General features: G+C 34.9%; 1 protein-coding gene across 4 annotated transcripts; it reads right to left on the bottom strand.

Annotated features, from left to right (window-relative positions):
- Nucleotides 1-1,228: 1,228 nt before the first annotated feature.
- LOC113732616 (uncharacterized) lies at nucleotides 1,229-19,317 on the bottom strand. 4 transcript variants are annotated; one of them, XM_072076063.1, is made up of 26 exons: nucleotides 18,693-19,317; nucleotides 17,173-17,632; nucleotides 16,806-17,060; nucleotides 16,489-16,701; nucleotides 16,218-16,349; nucleotides 15,996-16,125; nucleotides 15,878-15,924; nucleotides 15,699-15,800; nucleotides 15,438-15,536; nucleotides 13,618-13,760; nucleotides 13,439-13,533; nucleotides 13,264-13,342; nucleotides 12,280-12,331; nucleotides 12,126-12,206; nucleotides 11,246-11,341; nucleotides 11,040-11,143; nucleotides 7,642-8,110; nucleotides 5,082-5,117; nucleotides 4,696-4,900; nucleotides 4,477-4,610; nucleotides 4,147-4,327; nucleotides 3,827-4,056; nucleotides 3,614-3,709; nucleotides 1,465-1,551; nucleotides 1,351-1,383; nucleotides 1,229-1,247 (listed from the first exon to the last, which is right to left on the bottom strand). In XM_072076063.1, exons 1-22 carry the CDS (start codon nucleotides 19,049-19,051, stop codon nucleotides 3,833-3,835), a joined length of 3,696 nt encoding a protein of 1,231 aa, XP_071932164.1. In that variant the 5' UTR covers nucleotides 19,052-19,317; the 3' UTR covers nucleotides 1,229-1,247; nucleotides 1,351-1,383; nucleotides 1,465-1,551; nucleotides 3,614-3,709; nucleotides 3,827-3,832. The 4 variants fall into 4 exon arrangements, with proteins under 4 accessions (XP_071932164.1, XP_071932165.1, XP_071932166.1 ...); XM_072076064.1 differs by lacking the exons at nucleotides 1,229-1,247; nucleotides 1,351-1,383; nucleotides 1,465-1,551; nucleotides 3,614-3,709 and having other exon boundaries at nucleotides 3,920-4,056; nucleotides 4,147-4,281; XM_072076065.1 differs by lacking the exons at nucleotides 1,229-1,247; nucleotides 1,351-1,383; nucleotides 1,465-1,551; nucleotides 3,614-3,709 and having other exon boundaries at nucleotides 3,920-4,056; nucleotides 4,147-4,230.
- Nucleotides 19,318-21,715: the final 2,398 nt, after the last annotated feature.

The following is a 21,715-nucleotide window of genomic DNA, read 5'->3' as shown; positions in this document are numbered from 1 at the left end:
TGCTTAAGATTGCCTGCAAAACATATATCACACGATTTACTAAGTATTTGCCAATGGGAGTACAGTTATCTAATTAAGATCCCTCAAACTACTCTCAAAGAATAGGTCTAATTGAGGAAAAATCTCAACCACATTAACTTATATACTCCATGGATGTGGTTATCACTCGTATCATGAGATCCTTCCAAATAACTCCCTATTTGAGTATTGCACAGCAATATGATTCTATGAAGCACGATATTTGATTCAAGAGTTGAATGTGGTTGCTTTTAAACATGAAAAATTTTCATTTGGACCATTACTTCAAGCCTTCAAGGTAAAAGACGGATCAATCGCCATTAATATCAAGGAAAGCAAGAGTGTCTAAACAAAGGTAAACACTGAACTTGCACGCAAGGCAATAAAATGAAAACCTGAACAATTAATAATCCAGTGTCCATTAACATTAATTTCTAGAGGTTAAGAGGAGCTTGCATACCCATCCAAAAAGTGCATTCACTTGTAGCGTGAAGAAGAGCCTTCACATGAAATAAGAACCTCTCCATTGATCTCTTTGTAGCAGGAATTTTACTGGTGATAGCTGTTTGTTTTGACACCTTCCATGAGAGAAGCATTGCAGGTTATGACTCATTATGTCTAGAAGAAGTAGTATGCATTCTCACTAAAGAACAATGAAATGTGCAAACCTTTGCTTCAGAGCACAATGTCTGTATGGTTCTTGTTGCTTTCTGGAGCTCCTTAACCTGATAAAAAATGCAGTAACCCAACAAAAGTAATTCTGGACTCTGATCTTATGGATGCTCATTTGGTTTAAGCCATAAACCAATCAACTCATCTTACCATGCTAATTATCTGCTCATTGTGCATTTGAAACTGGGCCTGAAGAAAGCCAAAAACTGGAGAAAACTCAATTAACTAGAGTCTCTTAAGCGGTTGCATCACCTTGAATTTAAGTGGCAGACAAGTACCTTTTAGGAATGAATCTACAAACTTTCCTCCATACTTGACAGCCATTCCATGCACGCTAACCTGTATATCATCTTATTTATCAAAAATCTTGGCTGCTTCATCCAGGAAAAAAGTTGATCAAATCGTAGATATATAGCAATCACCTTATCATGGGTCCTGCACATATTAACTAAAGATACAACCACATTTACAGACTGTTGTAGTCTGTCCAGGAGTTTTTCTACATTTTCAACTTTAGCAGCAGTTCGAGGCTTCTCTAACCAGGCAACCTCCTTAATCTAAGAAAGTGAAACAATTAAACAGACTTCAAAGCAATGAAAAGTAAAGTGTATATTCACCCACCATTGTATCTATAAAATGAAAATCAACTATGAAACTCACCAACTTATTTATTACAGCCAGGTTCTCTTCATGCTGCATGATTACATTATCCTGTGTTACCAATGACTACAAGAATGAGGAGTCACAGAAAGCAGAAAAGTGGTAATTCCTCACCATGACTCGGTACCAAGAAACAAAAGTTGAAGGAGAGAGAGTAGGCAACTCCTGATCATCTTCAACTGCAGTTCTTTGTGAAGTTACCTATTGCAAAAAGCAAAATACCACTCACACTGGCATCATTACATGCCAAGAAAGCTTTGCTTGTAAGTTTTAACAGCACAAAAAAAGAAGAGAGAGAGAGAGAGAGAGAGAGAGAGAGAGAGAGAGAGAGTCAAAACTGTCTAAATAGAACGACACTTGTACATGAAAGATGTTCAACAGAAGTACACATCCATGTCTCTTCTTGACCAAAATGTTATCAGCTCCCCTTAGTTGGCATATAACAAAGAATTAATTACTCTGAGTACTTGATAGGCAAAAGTAGTTGGAACCATGGTTTACCCTACTACATAGCTGACTTTCTAATATAACACTTTAACAAAGGTAACAAAATCTGACAGCAATACAAAGAGCAAGAGAGCTAGTGTATGAGCATCCAGGCATAATAATCCAAACTATGACAGCATCCTTAGCTGTTTGGAAAATAGACAAACATATAAAGTAGATAAGGTAACTATTCAGAAATGACCAGAAGAGAATCTGTAGAAAGGGAAAGACCAACTCATAGCAACTTAAGCCTATTATGAGTGAACCTGTACCATTTAATAAACTTTTTATACAAGCTAAATTCTCGGGGAAAAAAACTCCATCTGCCAATGAATGTGATTAAATGAAATGAACAGCATTGAAAAATCTAGGGAAGTCTTTACCGATTGCCACTAATTTATCAGAATTTGTTCTGATTAGAAGAAAGCCCTAATATTTAACAATCCAGCAACAGCAAATCAAGGAATACTCCTACCTAATACAAGTTAATACTCTTTGTATTGCAATTTGGCATAACTCTTTGATTCAAGGAATATTTTGGCATTAAACACCGCATCCAGCAAACAAATCCAATTAGTTCCTTTTATTATCCTTTCCAGGGTGTAGCCTTCTAAGTTAAAAAAGACCAAAAGGAATAATGCTGGATTTCATCTTATATATGAGAGTCTCATTTAACCATGCTCCAGGCTTCTCTTATGGTATAGTGACTCGTAATCTGGACTTAGGACCACATAAAAGAAAATAGAAAGACCAAACCCAACCAATACTGAAAACCCTATAAGGTACACCGTGGTCAGACACCAATACCACCATCCTGTTTAGACCCATACATGATTTGGTGGAACAGTAAAGCTAAACATATTAATTGTACCAAAGGGTCTAACAAAAGCAGCACTCCATCTTAAAATTTGTTCAACCCAAGTATTGATGTCTTACTAACTGAAGATGGGTCACTCGTAGAGTAACAACCAGGGCAGATATTTTCAGTCTGGTTAGAATCTGGAAAAGAGAGAATTTCTATCCTTTCTCAGAGTATGGATTTTAAAGCCCAAATCCACCATCAAAAAAATTAAGCTGTCTTACTTTACAAATTGGACTACTCGGATTGTGACCTGCTACTCCTTCCTAGTTATGCAAAGACTAGCCGATTTACCAAAACAGGGAATATAGAGGTAATATATGTTTGTAGGAAAGACTTCTCTAAAAAATATTGTCAAGCATATACACTGGGTTAGTGCATCAGCAGCTGACAGCTTTCATTCTATTGATGGAACTTGACTTCTCTAAAAAGTACCGTTCAATGAATTCTTATTTAAGCATAATCCAAAATTTAACCTTCATGTACAGTGAGAGACAATTAATAACAGTTGAGACAGATGCCGTAAAACATGGAACTATTTTGTTCAGATATATTTCAATGTAGAGGAATCAAGCCATATCATCTACAACATCGAAACTTCTCCTTTGTGCACAACGAGAGCATTGAGAACATGTCCTGCCACGTGGTCACATTATTTTTCAGGATTATAAACTACCCAGGTTTTTGATTGACCCAAAAACAAAGTGCACATGTTCGAGAAAGTAAATGAGTGAATCTTTAGTTTGGACCAGAAGTAGTCAAAGTAAAATAGGATACACCAACCAGATGGTATGAATTAGCTTTAATCAGGTGTGTATGACAAGCATTCAGCAAATAGTTAATACTTTTAATCCTAGTGAAGCTTGTATAAAAGGGACGAAAACACAAACAAGGAAAGTTACTTGGAAATAAACAAACCTGAGGCAAGATAGAGCAAGCCAACTCATTTAGTGAATCAGAAGTAGATTGACAATTTTCCAAATAAATGTGGAGTACCTTCTGAACTATTTGTCCCTGCATATATCAGGAAAAGAATCATCATTTACTTCCCTAAAGCATATCTTATCACATCAAAAGAAATCAATCTAACTCCTATCCACAATCAGCACTACAAAAATGAATTCTACATACTTTAATTTATGAACTTTTGTCGATTATATCATCACGCTTCTGAAACAAAAGTTTCTGTGCAGAAGCTCCCAATCTGTTTCTCAGGAAAATAAGGAGTTCTTTAGTAGATCCAGGGTCAATTCCTTTTGCACTCCCACTTACAGATTTATCGAGGAACTTTTGGATGGAAATAGTTACAGACTCCAAGGCCACAACCACTTCTGAAGCCAGCTTATATGAGATGGTCCTTGCTGCAGGAAACATTTATCATAGTTAACCTCATAACTTTGACAAAGTAGACGAACATCTGCAACACAAACTAATAATTCAGAGTAGCATACCTGCATCAAAGACCCCTTCCAGGAAATAATATGTACCACAGTATAGGTAATCTATACTTCCTGTTGCAGGAATGAGTTGCATGCCTTGAAAGAAAGAGTCTGGTATGTTAATTGACTGGAATGCTTCAAGAAGGTCTGAAAGAGCAGTTTTATCATTCAGAATATTTGTAAGATTTAGTATCTGCATTTAGAAAACAAAAAACAAAGCTTTTAGTTAAAATTTACCCTTTTGGGAAAGAAGGGGGTGCAAATACAAGCATAAACTATTTTCCTTATCTCAATCCTCACATAGATCTGGCAGACAAGGGAATTATAAGAAGGGCGGAATACCTTGCCAAAGCAACAGAGTGTCTCAACAAAGACAAAGCCGTGAACCAATGATTTGGAAACAACCATTTTAACTATGCTTGGGTTTCCTGCCAAAGTCGAATAATCTTTCCAATGATATTGACAAACTTCATCCCCTGCAACTATTCTTTATAAGCTTTAAAGGACATGAAAGGAAAATAGTTTCAAATTTAACTAATGAATGATGCTCTGCTCTACTACCTTCTTTAAGACCACTAATGGCACAATCCAGATTTCCTTTAAAAAATGGAAATAGTGGACGAAGCTGGTGTAAGAATTCAGCTCCTTTCATCTCACTGAAACCAGGGTGTAGACTCATCCATTGAAGAGAAATTTGTTTGCTCAGAGGACTAAAGTAGTCCAGCTTTTGGTTAAGTTCTCTTAACAGATACAGGTGAAGAGGTAACTAGAACATAAAAAGGATATCAGATGCAAATGTAATAAACCAAAGTAGAAAGTGCAAAGAATTATAAAGGGTGTTGTGCCACAGACAAAATGTGGTTACTTGCAGCAAATCATGATATCTGCTTCATCAAAAAACTACTCCGAAGCCAAAAAACTCATTTATAATCCAAAGTTAGAGATACCTCAGCAGAAGGATCACTGCAGCAAAGTTCTTGATTCTGCATATAGGGACCAAATAAATAACTCATCAGATCCATTTCTGACTATCATTAAGTAATTAAGATATATGCCACAACCAATTGTCGAGATCTTTGCATCTCCCAGCTGTAACAAAGAGAATATGAAAAAGTCCAAAAACTGCTAATGAGGACTATAAAGGTACTTTTAGTACGATACTTACATAATATTTTTATGTTGTCATGAAAAAGTTTGATCCAATTATATCAATCACTATAAACAAGAGTATTGTTTGCAACTCCAAATTCCTGCATTACTTCCAGGACTGGAAAGTTGAAATATAGATTGAACCATCTTTCTAAACATTTGCATGTACCAAACAAAGTATATAACTGAAATACGTATACATAAAGTAACTGCAAGTACCAAAGACACTTGCTAACTGAAGGTTATAGCAACTTTCATATCCTCACATGATCCGAAAGCAACACAATGAGCTGGGTGACAAGTCCACTAAAATTTTCTATCTAATTCAACTTACTCATTGGGTTAGGCAATGAAAGCTTCTCTCTCACCTATGAGGCAGGATCATCTAAAAATACTTCATAATCTGGATTATAATCAATATCACTGAATTGTCTAGAAGAAGCTCACAAAATCCATTTTTCACCTCTGTTAAGATTAGCTGGCCATAGATCTTATTACAAACACATTAGCAACAATGGACGTGCAGAGGAAGATTTCTGATGGACAGATACAACACATGATGATCCGCAAATATTTGCCCTATTTCCAGTGGAGCAGTAAATGTAGTTACTGCCTCTACCCTTAAGGACTCCATGAGTTCTGAGATATATCTCAAGCTTTCAACCTGATCAAACAACACCGCTGAATAGAATATTCCAGTATCACCACCACTGAACCAAAAATATACAATTAAATATAAACACATGAAAAGAAAAAAGCAACCTCTGGAACCACTTCTTCTGGGTCAATAATAAATTCGTTTCCATTTCCCAAGTTACAATGATCCAACTCTTAATTGTTTAACTTCTCTAAAAATTGCTTAAAAAACAGTTATTTACTCTCCTTGAAGTAGAATTTTTTGTGAAAAGGCATGATGTAATGTGTTTCCCAGAGCAAATTTTAACATTAATACAAAAGAAAAAATTGTAATAAGAGTTAGAAAGCGAAAGAGAGATCTTGCCAGACAGATTCTAGTATAAAAGAAAGCTAGAGCTGGCTTATATTTAACAATTTCTGCTTCAAAAAAGAGCATGGAATGAAACCATTCACAGGTATATATATTTAAATGACAAACCATCCAGCAGTTGTATGTTTTACTTATCTGTACAGTCAATTTAAAACCTGCAGGAACGTAATATTGTGTTTATAAGTTATTCTTTCATTTTATGATTATTGTACTTTGACTGGTGTATATGTGTTTTAAGGAAAGGATAAAACTTATTTGCCAAAAAGATTTCAATATGGATGCAATCTAGTACAAAATTAATATTGGGTAAGAAGGTGACAACTGATTTTGTGTTCACAAATATACTACATGATTATCTCTCCCTTACAACAATGAATGACTAAAGAAACATCAGAGGCATTGCTTAAACGGTTAAATTGGAAAAGAAAACCAATTTAAAGCAACACAAAACTAGGAATCTCAAAGGTATAGAGTTTCACTCGCAGTAGACTTTGTTTGCTTGTGACGTCTATTTTTCTGAAAACAAAACATGTATGACAAATCATTTGACAAAGCTAAAGCTTGGAACGAAAGTTCAAAAGGAATTTTAATTACTGTTGGTCAGAGAACTTATGGGCCTATACATACACCTAAAAGCTACTTCCTTAAATGCCTTTAATCCTCATAGTAACAAAACTATAACAGTCCTTAAAGAAAACAAGAGTTTTTGAGCTTTTGGTATCAAAAAATTGATAAATAAATAAAATGAACTCTTTGATTGAAAAGAATTTGCATGCAGACACCCACAGTTGTGTAAGTTTTAGTTGTCCTCTCCTCTAGAATCATAAAAGAATATCTCAGGAACACGAAAAACATGTAAAATCGATTGAAGTTCTGAAGTCAATTGAAGTACATCTATCAAAATCAACTTTTGTGAAACAGGCCAAGAGCAAGGTAAGAGAGAATGGAGGTGATCTCAAGAAAGCAGAAGAGGACAAACAGAGGCAACCACACAATATAGAATATTTCATTAATCAACTCAATGAAATAAAGATTTTTATCGATTATTTGTAGACTTTCAGATCTAAGTGTAAAGGTAATTTCCTGAAGAACAATACAACTCACACTAACAGCATAACATGTATATCACAACGCATTTTCAAAAGTTGATAAACTTAACCATTAGATAGTCCACAAAACTGACGTGATATCTAATCAAGTTCCCCATTATGTCAATCTTTCCTGAGCCTTCTACTGCCTTCAATTAGTCTCATTCTTAATCCAACTTACCAAAATGATTGAGATGTCCAGTTAAATAGAATATAGTGACCAATGCACCAATTTTTACAACTAAAGTAGACAAATGTTCATACCTTTTTAAATGCTAAGATGGAATAGCAATGAACTCGAATAGGCCTGAATTTGTGTTTTTGTGCTTCTACCTTCTTCACAGCTTCAAAAATTTCTACAGTTCGTATGATAACGGAATCAGGTGCATCCTTTTTGCCATCCTCGCACATACTGCCCTTTGGCATCTTACCAGAGGAATCCTCATTCAGTATTTCTTGGCTTGTTATGCTGCCGGCATTTTTCAGCATTTCGATGATTGTTGGCTGCTTCAGTTTATCATCCACAGTTGAAGACTTTGATACTTTTGACGTTTTTCTGATATTTCTCTTGCTTTTCTGAGAGACACTTCTATTTTCTTGAATAAGCTCACTTTTCTTTTCCAAATCTCCCATTTGATATTGGCTTGAAGATAGGGTCTCCATACGAGGGTAGAGCTCTGGCAAGCATAGGGGATACTGTTTGAGAGACTCATTTATCAAACTCTCCAGGAATCTGCAAGCACACTTGTTAGCATTGCACCATAATGTCATCACAGCACAATGCTCACTTATCAAAAGAATTATCACAAAAAACAATTCAATAGATAGTTAATGACGGGTTTGTTTGAAATGCTCACATAAGTACATGTTAAATCAACAGTGGACAAATACAAGTGAGCACGTATGCATGCCTGTGCAAATTCTTTTAATAGCTTCACACATGTTGTTTCTTACAATGTATCTGACCTGGATCTGCCATCTGTCCTTCATAGAGTTGTAAACGAGTGAACAGCATAGTGATCAAACTTGTTTGTTTATTTTAACAAGATTGAAATTGCTTCCAGGCTTGCCTTGTTTAGTTTTCGGGCCAAACTCAATGAGCATTATCGAGCCGAACTCCAGTCTTAGCTGAGGTACCTAGCTGGAGCTTTACTTTTCAAGTTTTATGCTCATTGAGCCAAGCTTTAACCTTTAACGAAGCTAAGTCTTGTTCATGTTTAGCTTGATTAGTTAGTGAACCAAGCTTGAACGAGCTCTTATCAAGCTGAACTATTTGAACATTCAATGACTTAGTTCATTTTTCAACCCTAATCCTTGGTCAAAAGAAGAAGTGACCCGGAAAAAAAAAAAAAATCTTTGTAACTTGGATAGCTTTCCTGTTCTTGTTTTATTTCCCAGGACCTGATACAATGACAAAATAACTCTCCCGAAACACCCAGGGGAAGAAACACATCAAGATTATTCTGCACAATTTCGCTTAACCAGTTACAACCTTAGTTGCAATTTTTGAATTAACAATAGTGTTTTCAGTAGCTTTGCCTACAATATACAACATATACACAAAACTAACAACTGATAAAAACCTCATATCCGAACACAGTTTTCAGTTTTACAAGCTCAATTGGAACCATAGACTATTGAAGGCTTGACAGGTCTATAATGTAATTATATGATATGTAAGCTTATGAGGCATGTGATTACGCTGAAAAAGATATTCTTACTGCTTAAGGTTTTCTGAATAATGATTTGGTCAAAGGAAGAAGGTCTTCTACATCAAGGTTTTGTGGTCAGAATCAAAGAGCTGATAAAACCTAGCAGTCTTGTCAACTAAACTATTTGGGAGTTCTAGAATATTCAAATGATTTACCAAAGCCTTTCTTTAATACTCATCCAAACCTGGATCTCTCTTTGATAAGATCTGTTTGCAAGGGTCAATTATAATATCTCTGTTTCTCAAATTTAGTCTTTCTGAAGCACCCAACGAGTGAACAGAAGAAAAACAGGGGCAACTTGGTTTAGCACTGGGAAGAGCCATGGAAAAACATGTTAAAATTTAAGAATTTAACATGACCCATGATGCCAATGTAGGGCATCAATGTGACACAGTGCACTTGTAAAAGTCAATAGACTCGAATGGTTAACAAGTAAATTAGCACATAAAGTCAAACAGTTGCCAAATGGCCGCACCAACAAGAAGTAACTTGGTTTAAAAAATAAGGTTAAATCATAAAGTGCATCCGTGTCCATGTGTTGTGCACCTAACACATATGTTTGTATACATATTATATATGTCCTTTTCAATGAAGTCTGATCAGTTATACTTCAAGGTTTATTACATGTTAAGGGCTAAATAATATATTTTAAATTTATTACACATTATTCATCAAATAAAGTTTGTGTTCAGTGAACCTTGAAAAAAAAATACATGTTCAAGTATTTACAAGGATGTATACTCGTCTGTTTGGACCTGCATCTATAGTATATCCCAAGTAGTATCTACTGAAACATGATTTGTGTGAATTACTTCCATAGAGGCATTATATCTTCTAATTTACTTGCAATGGTATTTTTATATACATGCCTAATTTATATAAATCTCTCTTTTCAGTATGAATTGACTAGAGTATCCAAGAGAACTTGGTGTTTGGAGTCTTGTCCATAGAAAGTATTTGACTTGTACATTATCCTCAACTTATTATGGCCCTAAGCAAGACAAACAACAATAGGTAGTCTTCCCTGCAAAAGGATCTACAACTTTAAGACACTTTGTCCTGTTTAGTCTAAAACTACAAAGATCTAAAACCTTGTCCTTTATAATGTAGAATACCTAACTGGGGCCTTAAGAACTAAAGTTTAGTTTTCATTTTTTCTTTTTCTTTATAGTGAATAAGACAGCTTCTTAAACTTGGTGTCTATAGCAGCAAGAACAATAGACAAAATAGTCAGATTTTTTTTGCTATTCAATATATTTCTTAAGAACTTGAATGTGATTTTTAAAGCTATTTTGGTTTCTGCATGAAGAATATTCTCCCAAACACTTATATAGGATCCTCCCACAAGTTTTCCAGTAAAAATAGGAAATTATTTGACGAAGTATAACCATCTTACAGTGCACAAGGTATCCTACAGAATATGGATCCAGACTAACTTCTCTTTTTCAGAGGAAATAGGCCATATCATTTTGCAAGATTGAATGAATTTGACTAAGTTCCCTTTTCCAACAAGAGGAAATAGGCCATATCATTTTGCAAGATCAAATGAATTTGACTAATTAACTGGATAGTTCATCAAATCCTTCTTAAAGGCTTCATAGTGACTTTATGATTTTTAAATGACGCGAAAAATCTTAATATATGTGTAAACGTATTATCACTGGGAAACAAGGAAATGAATGTCTTGCCCAATCTGTCATCAGGATTTTGTAAGTTGCTCTATTACTGGACTACTTAGACACATGTAGTGTATCTAAGTGACTGTATATGGATGGACTAGGAAAATACAAGTAGTCATTTATGAGTTTATTTCACGTTCCACTAGGGCTTGAAAAAGAGAGTTTGGCAGAGGAGTAACCTATCATTAGTTACTGCCAAAAAATTGTACAGAAAAGGATGTAAAATAGAAATTATATACAAAAAATTTGAAAAGGGTCCACGAAAACATACATAAGGTTTCTTAAGCGTTTCAATAGCTTAAGAGTAATCTCCTCCTTTGTTGCTTGACTTATGGAGTCAAAATTTTCAGTAACTTGAGAACAAAATGCATTGAGCTATAGAACATAGAAGAAATGTTAGAAATTAAACAAATTATAGTATGACTGTTTACAATAACCCAACAATTTTGTTTAAAAGAGACAAATTTTGACACTTACGAGTTCCCGTATCCAATTAGCAGCATAATAAAGACAGAGAATGATAGTCTGCTTTTGCTTCCCACTCAACGACTGCCACATGGAGTCGGAAAGATACTGATACAGACAAAAAACCAAAAGATACAGACAATTAGTAAGCAGCTAGGACATATGTCATCAAATAATTGACAGGATTTGACAGGATGTCATCAAATACATGACAGTTCACTGGAGACATATGTGTGGGTGCAAACATAGAAAAAAAGCCTCCTAGTTTGATACTTTGTGATGCAAATGAGAATAAACAGCTTAAATAGTTGGATTCATAGGATAATCACTCCTCAATCTTCACCTATGCAGCACTAAGATGCAAAAATCTAATCCTCTACGGGAAGGGGGGCAGCATTGTTTTACATCACATCCTATAGGAATCTGACAATCCTAGTTCTGTGTAGCTGCTGAGAAAATCTCTGTTTAGGGAAATATAAACTGGATCGTGAGATAAACTGTTAAAATCATCGCAATCAGTCCCTTAATGTTAAAACAGGAACATTGTGCAGCTAAACAAGTCAAAAGCACAAAATAAAATAAACAAGATCACATAGCTTTTTACTTGTATTGAACTATTATTGACCATACAAACTATCCGAACTTCTAAAAAAAAAATTTAAAACATCTTTTTCTTCTCTAATGGATGTACTTCTTTGGCTTATAGTTACATCACAATTGCAAAATAATTGTCCACATATGCATAAAGCAAACTGGAGTTGGACCAAAATTTGACATGAAGGATGCAACTATTTGCCAAATTTTTTCTGATATTCTCAGATTTGCAGTATATGATGGTATAATTTCCCAAGCAAGGCAGGTAAATGTGAATGGATCCAAAGACTCAGCTTACCTTAGAAGATGGAAGATGTAAAGGGCAACCCAAAAGTGCGTCAATGCCTCCAAGAGATCCTTGGTTTACCAGACTCTCAATCTACCAAATGATTGACATCAGAAAACAAAATTTTGGCTTCTTTCCAAAGAAAGATAGAAACCAATCCACTTACTGCAGAAAGTAAGACAAAGTAAGCAGGAAGAATCTGTAATGGAGATGGGGACCTGCAGACCGAATAATAAACATTAAAGTGACTCTATAGCATAACATATTCTAGAATAGGTGTACAAATTGATGCTGAGATTCAAGGCAAACTTGAGGATTGAAGGATATGCATTAAAAATTGTTTTCAATCCACTACAAATATAGGGCTTATTCAGGTCAATAATCCTCCAAGTCCAGATTATGCAGAGGAACAGGGGAAAAGTCAGAGCTGTTAGAAATGGCCAAAGTGAAGATCTCAAGGTTGTTTCTCAACATCTCTTTTTATATCTACACCAGCCAAAACCAACCTACTATTATTCTAAATTATAACGCATCTTTCATTGGCAAACCAAATGTTTCTAACACTTATATAGATAGCATACATAAACCAGTTGATCTTCTTTTCCATATATTGTCTTGGAACTGCCAGAAGCATCATGACCCAGCACTCCTTTCCCTTGCCTCTTCCAGAGGTTCACTTCTAGAGCATGAACACGCACACATCAAGCTTTCACTCAGAGCAACAAAAGAAGATAACTAACTTTACATATTCTATCTGCTGAGTTCCATTCAAAACATAACGACTGTAACAACAACAATACATAATTCCAGAGAGAAATAAAAAGGTGGTATCACTTCAAGGTCACTAAGCAAAGCATAGCACACCCACAACCTCTAGCAATCTTGCCCAAAGGTCAATCTATGTTGCAGTAAAGCATTAGTAACCCACCTTAGTTTCCTCTCTACTATTTCTAAGTTGTTTCCTAGTTGCTCAGTGCAGGCAGTTGAAAAATGTTAGCTTGGTTTAGAAGTTTATGCTTTCAGACTCTGGATAATAGTAATGGATGATGGACAACTTCAATCTGGCACATTCAGTCATTAATTTTGCTAACAGAATCCTGAATCTAGAAACTTAAAAAACCATATATGCAAGGAAAATAGTGGAAAATACCTTAATGAAGAGGAAATAAGCGGCAAAATATTCAGGCATACAGGAGATATATCTCCATCAAGGTTCATCCAAAGTTCCCCTGCATCAAGAATGAAAGGGAAAAGCTTTTGATAACTTGCACGATTCCTAATTCTAAAGCCATCAGAGCATATCTAGATTCTCCACAGAAATTTACCTTCCAAACCACAATACGAGCCTTTGGAAGGTAATTCACCACCATCTAGATCAGATAAAAATTTCGATTCAAACTCTCCTACATGTTTGCCTATCCTACAAATCAAGAATAAATAGATTCAAATATAATAGACTGTTAACCTCACAAGCTACAACTTCTAGTTCTTTTATGCAATTCACCATTCTATGATTGCTGGATGAAGCATCCTGTTTTGCATGGTAGCAGCCAATTCTTCATAAAATAAGATCAGTGGTAAGGGCAACTGCTTGCATGATTCAAAAGATGTTTCCAAGAGTTCAAGAGCTTCCTCATAATTTGACTTCTGTAACAAAAAATTTAAGGGGAATATGGATCATCTTAGAACTTAAATAGGGATGACTTTTGATAACCAAGAAAGTCAAGAAAGAAACAAGGTGGTGGACATGATACAAAACTGGTACTGGTATCATATCATTGTCCAACACTTCATCTAAAGTTCCTAACATGCCAAAGGTGATGTACCCAACAAGAAGAAAAATGGAAGGGAAGAAAGGGCGCAAAGCTTGTTTTTAGTACAAAACCTGTGTTTGAGTGAGTTTATTGTCAAAAAATAATTGAGTTTCTTCTATTTCCTTTTCTAATATGCAGTATTTCCATGTGCAAAGATGATGCGAAGCATGAGCAAAGATGATGTAAGTTGTAATAGTCATGATATATACTTAAAATGTTGCACAAAATTGACAAAGAAAAGACACAACGATGTCCACGTGTCCAGGTCTTTTGCAATGTTGGCATGCCCTAATCTTACAAAATTAACATATGGGATGCCAAGACATGTGCCCATGTCTGACACCTGTAACCAAGTCCATGTAATATTCAAGTGCAGATAGCTCAGTTATTGTTTTAGCTGGCGATCTTACCCAAATGAACAGTATACTAAGCCCATATAAAGTCTTTAAGTGGGTCATTGGTCAGATGTAGTTGCTTAATCAGATGCTGCTGGCAATATGGAGAACAATGAGCATGCAACATTAGACCATTGGAGCCATGTTTGAATCATAAGAAGCCAAAGGAACAAGAAACATGGTAAACCATGCAAAGAAGACTCACTGACAACTTATGGAAGCTAATCAACATGGAACACAATTAATCAACACGGAACACAAGTAAGCATCAATGCATATCTAAAAGCTTTATTCAGCAACATTCATCTTTGCACACACCAAGCCCGACAATCAAAAGACATTCAATTGTCATACAATCTATCATCATTCCTCATTGTCACCATTTTCTGCCCCATGTGTCTTTAAAAGGTTGCTTCATCTCTTTTCCGTCCAACACCATCTCAATCAAACTCTGATTATGTGATCAATGTCAAGGGTTAGTTTATTAATATGTATAATTATCCCTCAGCAATTCATGCTTTTAAGACTATGGATGCAGGCATTTTCCGTTTCCTATTTTGTTTAGTAATTTAATCTTATCATTCTTTTCTCCCCTTCCCTCCCTCCCTCTCTTCTTTCTACCCTACATTTCTGTGTCTCTCTTTCTATTTCTGAATGTGAATGATCTTTGCAACTCTCAAATCATTTTTCTTTTCTACCCCAACTGTTTCGACATTCAATGTATGATTAAGTGGTTGAGCATCCAATAGAACATAATCAGCATAAAACAGTTAACCCTCCGAATTTAAGGTTCAAGTCTCACATAATCACAAAGCTACAAGTAAAAAACCTGTTTTTACTGTTGCACAGGGGAAGTCAGATCAAGCAATGCAGTTTTCAGAGTTTAGACTGGCTAACTCCATATACTTGTTCAACTTGTACTCAGTGAGATAGATACAGGTGTTGGGAATCAGAAGAGCTTGCTGGTTAAAGTAGAACCATATATGGAAAATGAAAAAAATATATCCAGAATCACTGGTCATTAGACATTACTATGACTGAGAATTAGATAATTGGATTCCTGTGATTATTTTCTCTGGAAATGTAGTTTGGAACTGAAAGTAGTGCAACACTACCTGAGATGGAGAAGAACTAGTTCCATCCCCCAGAAGCGAAACTACCTTCAATGTTCCAATAAGACCCATTCTTTTGTAAGAAAGATCAACATGGTTCACCTAATTGATTAAAAGGATAATTAGAGGACAATCTCAAAAACAAAAACAAAAAATAAAAACAAATAGGAAAATGAAACACAGAAAATTATTTACACAAAAGAAAAAGACATAGGCCACTTTGAAGATATACATTGCGTATTTAAAAAGGTTATTCATTTTCACCTGCTTTCTTATGATCATTAGAAGTTCGTTCTTGATAGAAGATCCACATGAATCTGAACAAGATTGAGCTGAAAGAGCAAGAAGACTGAAAACTTCATAGACCTGCAGAATGAGGGGTACATATTAAAACAAGCACCAGAAGAAATGTCGAAAGTAGTCTGAAATATTAGAATGGTAACCTTGTGCAGGCTTTCAGTATTGAAGCTCTCCAAGTAATCCAAGATACCTGAGTAATAAAGATGTATAATTTAAATAAAACTGTAGTCATGTACTTGTAAATGCATGAGAGATTCGTACCAGTTAGGTGAGAAGCAAGCTGAACCAATTCCTCCGGATGCTTGGAGGTCAGCTTAAGCATGGCTTCCAAAGCAGTATTCACTTCAAGACTGATCCCAGAGCCTACATGGGACGCTAAAGCTCCTAAAATCTTTACAATAAGCAGTACCAATAAACCTAGTGTTATAAAACCCTTCTGTTCTCCTATCAAAATGTTAACATCCAAAGATAAAGGATACTCACTTCCTGTCTTGAATAAGTATCATGAAGCTCCTCAAACAAACATGTATACATGTGATTGCTGAACTCCCTCAGTGTCTTTTCTTTGCATGATGTTAAGTACTCAGATATAGACAGAAAAATGGGGAGATAATCCTGATATACGATACAACACTGACAAGTTAGAAGACAACTTTAGAACTGATCCTATTGAAGCAATACACATCAATAAAATTAAGATAAAGCTTCATTCTACAGACTTTAAAAAAAATTAAAAATGGTTAGGACAGTATACCTGCACCAAATCCTTATTCCCATGTATGCACTGATAAAACATAGCTTCTTCAATACAACCTTCAATGATTTTTTTCTTAAGTAACTTCAGAACACTTTTCTGCAATGCCTCACAATTCATATATACGAGTACATAAAACCACATGTCAATCATCTTATGATCCTGCACTTTCTCAACGCTTTGCAGTACTTTCAAAATCTCCTCGCAAAGCATCTGCAAGTAGAGGAAAATCAATTTACAAACTGCAATGATTTGTAATGAAGGAAGAACAGTAACATATGGCTATATCTGTAGACCTATATACAAGTGAAACCTACATTTTTAAATCTAATACTTGATTTCAATGCATCAAGAACTAAAGCATCTGCATTATTTCCAACAACTTTCCCTTTGAGTTTACTGTGCTGCGTAGCCATAACAGTTGACAAACCAAGAAATTTTAGCTGTTCCCGAATCTTTGATATTATTCGCCGAGCATTCTTTGGTGTAGCAGATAGTAATAAGAATCTGAGAAGGTAAGGCATATCTTCCACCTCAACCGTGCGAATGCAAGACAATGCTACTGCAGTCACCTTCAGAAAATTTGAGAACCAACACATCATAAATAAAGACTAGTAACCAACGGCAATCCAAATATAAACTAGAAACTCTAATTCTCCTGGGCATATAAGGAAAAAATACAACCTGATCTTGCAATAAATCATCTAAGTTGATGTTGGAGAAAGTATCAAGCACAGGAACAATGATAGAAGAATCTTCATGGAGCATCTGCTGAAGTGAATCAACCACAACTTTGTTATGCTGAACCCCAATAACCTCAGGCAAAGACCCAATAATCTCTTTCTTCAAGTGAAGGGGACAAATGGATAAAACTTGCAACAGTTTTTCAGTAAATGCCTGAGAATCCACAAGAAAGTCAAGCCAACGGAACTGGTTGAGGATCAACCGAGCTATATCCTCATCAAGACGCAAGGATGATGTTCCAGAGGTACGATCATGAAAGCCCAGGTCAAAATATTCAGGAAGTTTCTCAAGCAATATATTTTGAACATGTAATTGGATCGCTTCAACCAGCAATAATACTCGCATTAGGCTTTCACTTTTCAGAGAGCCGTTGCTTTCACAATGTGAAGGCAATAAAACCCTGTTATTTTGGAAGTTTATCAGATTTAGTTGACAAAAGAAGCATGCAGAGTCTTTTGTATTTGTTGACTAGTACCATAAACATATTAGACTTCAGGTTGAAAACATTTTTAAAAAAATTCTGTAACTAAACTGATTCAACACACCAGACACGAGAATTAGAATATTGAAAGGCATATATAGGCCACTGATGCATCAATTTCTTTGTCATTTGACAGTATCTAGAGACAAGAAGGTTTATGGTTTGCAACTTATAAATTGGATCTCAAAACGAATATCATGAGTAAGTAAAATGGGCACTAAGTTCTCCGGCATCTTCTTCATCTAAGGACAGAATACGCAGCCATTATGATTTCCTTTCTCTGTTCATCCACTTGTCATTCCTCTACACTATGGTCCAATTTGAGCAATAGATTGTTCATCTCAGTAATGCATTGAGAAACTTAAGCAGCTGAACTCTTTATCCTCCTTTAACATTTCATGAGTTATTTCTTTAAAGACTAATTCTTTCTCAAAATGTCAAAATCTTATAACTATGACACCTCCAAAACCAATTTGTGAAAAATTGCCAATTAACATTGTACTTGTGTACAGTTTAACCTAATTATTTTCATTTACATGGACAGAAAAGTTGAAATGGATTATTCGAAATAATAATTTTAGTATGAATCATACGAACCTTCCAGAATGATAAACTAGCCAGCTGCAAAAATCGTCTAAAATCACATAACATTAAGTATCTTACATAAGAGTGCAAACACTATAGTGCTCAAGCTGATTTGAATATTTTAACAAAGTTTGGCTTGTTTATTTTTCAGGCCGAACTCAAATGAACTTTCACAGAGTCCAGCTAGGGGAAGTAACTTGAATTATGTTGGAATTTTATCCTGACGGAGCCAAGTAAGAACCGAGCCTGAATAATTTTAAGCAATGCTAAATCTGGTTTATAGCTTGATTCATTAGTTTAGAATCCACAAACAAACTGACAGAAAGGAAATAAACAGAGAGAAGAGAAGAAAATGGAACTCTTACAAAACTGGAAGAAGAGAAGAGTGCTTTACCGGCGAAGATTATCAGATGAAACATTGATGTAAGAAGAGAGACCACTCAGAAAATCAGCACGAAGAGCAGAGTCATCAGAAAAGCGGCGTTGAAGGTGGAGGCGGAGCTTGAGAAGGTCAGAGGGGAGACAAGGAGGACCGGTTGGGTTAATTAAAGTGCAACCAGCGTCGGCAAGAACAGAAACAAACTTAACAACAACTGAAGAAGACGATGAAACGCTGTCATTGACTGTTTGCCGGCGAACGTTGGAGGCGACGGCGGCGGCGGTTGATTTGGGGACTTTGGAATTTGGGGGTTGGGCGTAAGGTGGAACGAAGGAATTGTTCGAATTGTGGTGCCGTTTGCGGGAAAGAACCATTTTATCGGTAGATTGAAGTATAATTAACTAATGAATTCGTTGATTTTTGTACGATTTTTACTTCTGCTGGCGGCGACCGTGGTGGTGACGGCGGAGGGAGTAGTGGTGGTCGGGAGGGGAGAGGGAATTGAAAGAAATGAAGAAGAAATGAGGCGCCAAAATTTTAGAGATTGAAGTTTGAAAACCAAATGTAAGAAGATGGGAGTTGTAGACAAATGGTCCCTCGCGTGATTTTTTTTAGTCCCTCCTCTTGAAAAAATGATACATTTGGGTATTTTGGTCACTTTTTTGTGGGAGAAGGTTATGCGAGTGTCATGTTCTAATAACCTGAGGTGGTTTTAGAATTAAAATGAGGACACAAAAGAAAGAACAAATGATTATTATGATTAAATTTAAAAGCCATTTAAGAATAAGAAAGGCATTTTAGAGACATTGTTGCAAGCACCAATTTTGAAAATCAAGACAAGAAAGGATCGGAAGTTGTGTAGAGAAAAACAAGTAAATGTAGAGTTTATATAAGGGTTCAACGTCGTAATTATTAAATCTAGTAAAAGGAGGAATTCATTGAAGCGGATGTATTAATGATTATTGATTTTCACTTATAAGTGAATGGTTGAATTGCTGGATCATGTTTCTCTTAGTTTCTTCTAAATCAACTAATCAATAGATTGAGAAAAATGGAGTAAAGGTAAGAAAGAAAACTAAGAAAATAAGTTAGGCTATTGCATTTTTACTAAAAGCAAAGGAACAATAAGAAGAAGGGGAACTTATAATGACTGACGGATAGCCTTAAAAGAATACAGCCAATTCTCCAATTCTTATGTAAGAATTTCTTAGAAGTTCTAAATGTGTTTTGACTAAACTAACAGAAACAAAATTAGCCAGATATTTTAGCTTGTACTTTGAAACAAATGTTATGTTCATTAGATTGCCTTATTTGCTATGAAGTACTTTGAGCTTGTACTTTTTTAGTGTGCGTAATTGTTCATTTTTTTAATGGCATAATTGTTCATTAATTTGAGTTACTTGTTTTCTACTTCTTTTAATTTCTTTAAAATCGTTAATATTTATCAATTTAATTCACCTACTCTCTTAGGTTGTTTTGAACCAATAATATAGTGCATCCATACTTAAGATAATACTTTTTTTTCAAATGCATAATTACTTTATAATGCACTTGAGAAACTCCTTATTTGGATATATTACCTAAAAATTGGTAATTTTCTATGAAGTCCTAAAAATACTATGTCTTATTGGATCGATAATACCATCAGTCATAAATCATTTAGTTATTCATTTTAATGAAGCTTTGCTCTAATTTGACTTAAGAGTTAGAGGTTTTGGATTTAAGTCCCCCAATATGTAAGTTTAATCTAACTTCATCTTAGTTTTTGTTCTACCAAGTATGGGTTTAGAAATTTTCTTGATTGGTCATAAAATAGAGTATGGAATCTACAATTGTAAATTACAAGTAATCCCAAAAAAAAGGTTTTCATATGATTACAAAATTATCTATTCAGGCAAATTCATATGTGTCAAATTTATAAGGTAATTTTCCTTTATTATTAGATGAGAAAATTTGAAGTATGTTAATTTTATTACGTATTAGAATGCTTACTACGTATTATAATATTCAGTTGATTACAAAAGGACGCATAAACGCTTGATCAATCTACTCTGTATTGTTTATAATGTACAAAAGGTTAAGGCTTTGTATAGATTTTTTAAGGGTTTCTAAAATATTCATCTCTTTTTGAAAAATTGTAAGCACCCAAAGCTTAATTTCAAAAAATGAAAATAAGAAAAGTGTACTTAGTGTGACCAAGTCAACATTCATAGATTGGTCACAGGTACACTTTCCCTTTTTATCGGTCAATAATCACTTAATCTCAATTATTTTGTTTTCCTACATTTTGAAAAAATAATCCTATTAATACATAATTATTTAGAAGACATTCGATTCGTTATTGCTGGAATAAAATATATCTCATTTTTGGGACATTTTACAGTCGACCATGGTTAATATATTCATATTGACAAAATAAAAAATATTTATATGATTGTACCTCACTTGTTCTGGACATAAATATCACAATTAAAAAGGAAATTAACAGAATAAAAAAAACTAATTTCTATTTGTTGAATAACAAATAGAAAAATCCTATGGACTATGACATTTCAATTTTGTCTTTATCTCATCACACTCTTCATAATCCATCCACCATACACACTATGAGGACCCGAAAATTATTTTTATTTTATTTATTTGAATACATTTTCTTTACTTTACTTTATTGCCTCAATTTTCTAAATATTTTTATAAGTGAGTCAAGATTTTTATCATTTTTCTTCTATATATTAGTCCATGTTAAGTTCATAGTACGTTTTGGAAGTGGGACCCACTAGTGAGGTGCATAGTAAATTTAGTGAACCAAAAACGGGTATTTTTATAAGAGGGTTTATGTTATTAGAAGCGCTAAGAGTGAATTAAAGGAAAACAATATGAATTAGTGAAGAGAGACAAAGAGATAGACTTAGGTTGGATGGGTGCTACTTGTCAGCTATCCAAGAAGTCTTGCCAAGACTTTGACCAAGACTTTTCCTTGGTCTTTATCTTGCATTTTCACCAAAATTCCTTCATTTCTTCCTTCACCTTGGCCGAAA

This window comes from Coffea arabica, chromosome 2c, assembly GCF_036785885.1.
Source record: "Coffea arabica cultivar ET-39 chromosome 2c, Coffea Arabica ET-39 HiFi, whole genome shotgun sequence".
Classification (NCBI taxonomy): Eukaryota; Viridiplantae; Streptophyta; class Magnoliopsida; order Gentianales; family Rubiaceae; genus Coffea; species Coffea arabica.
The sequence above is the reverse complement of the archived record's forward strand: the minus strand, read 5'-3'. Positions and strand labels throughout refer to the sequence as shown.

Coding starts and splice junctions, on each gene's coding strand:
- LOC113732616 (XM_072076063.1), bottom strand. CDS start 19,051: ATGGTTCTTTCCCGCAAACGGCACCACAATTCGAACAATTCCTTCGTT. Junction 5,118..7,641: donor CCATCTTAGCATTTAAAAAG/GTATGAACATTT, acceptor CCCTATATGCAG/AATCAAGAACTTTGCTGCAG. Junction 4,611..4,695: donor CATTAGTGGTCTTAAAGAAG/GTAGTAGAGCAG, acceptor GAATAGTTGCAG/GGGATGAAGTTTGTCAATAT.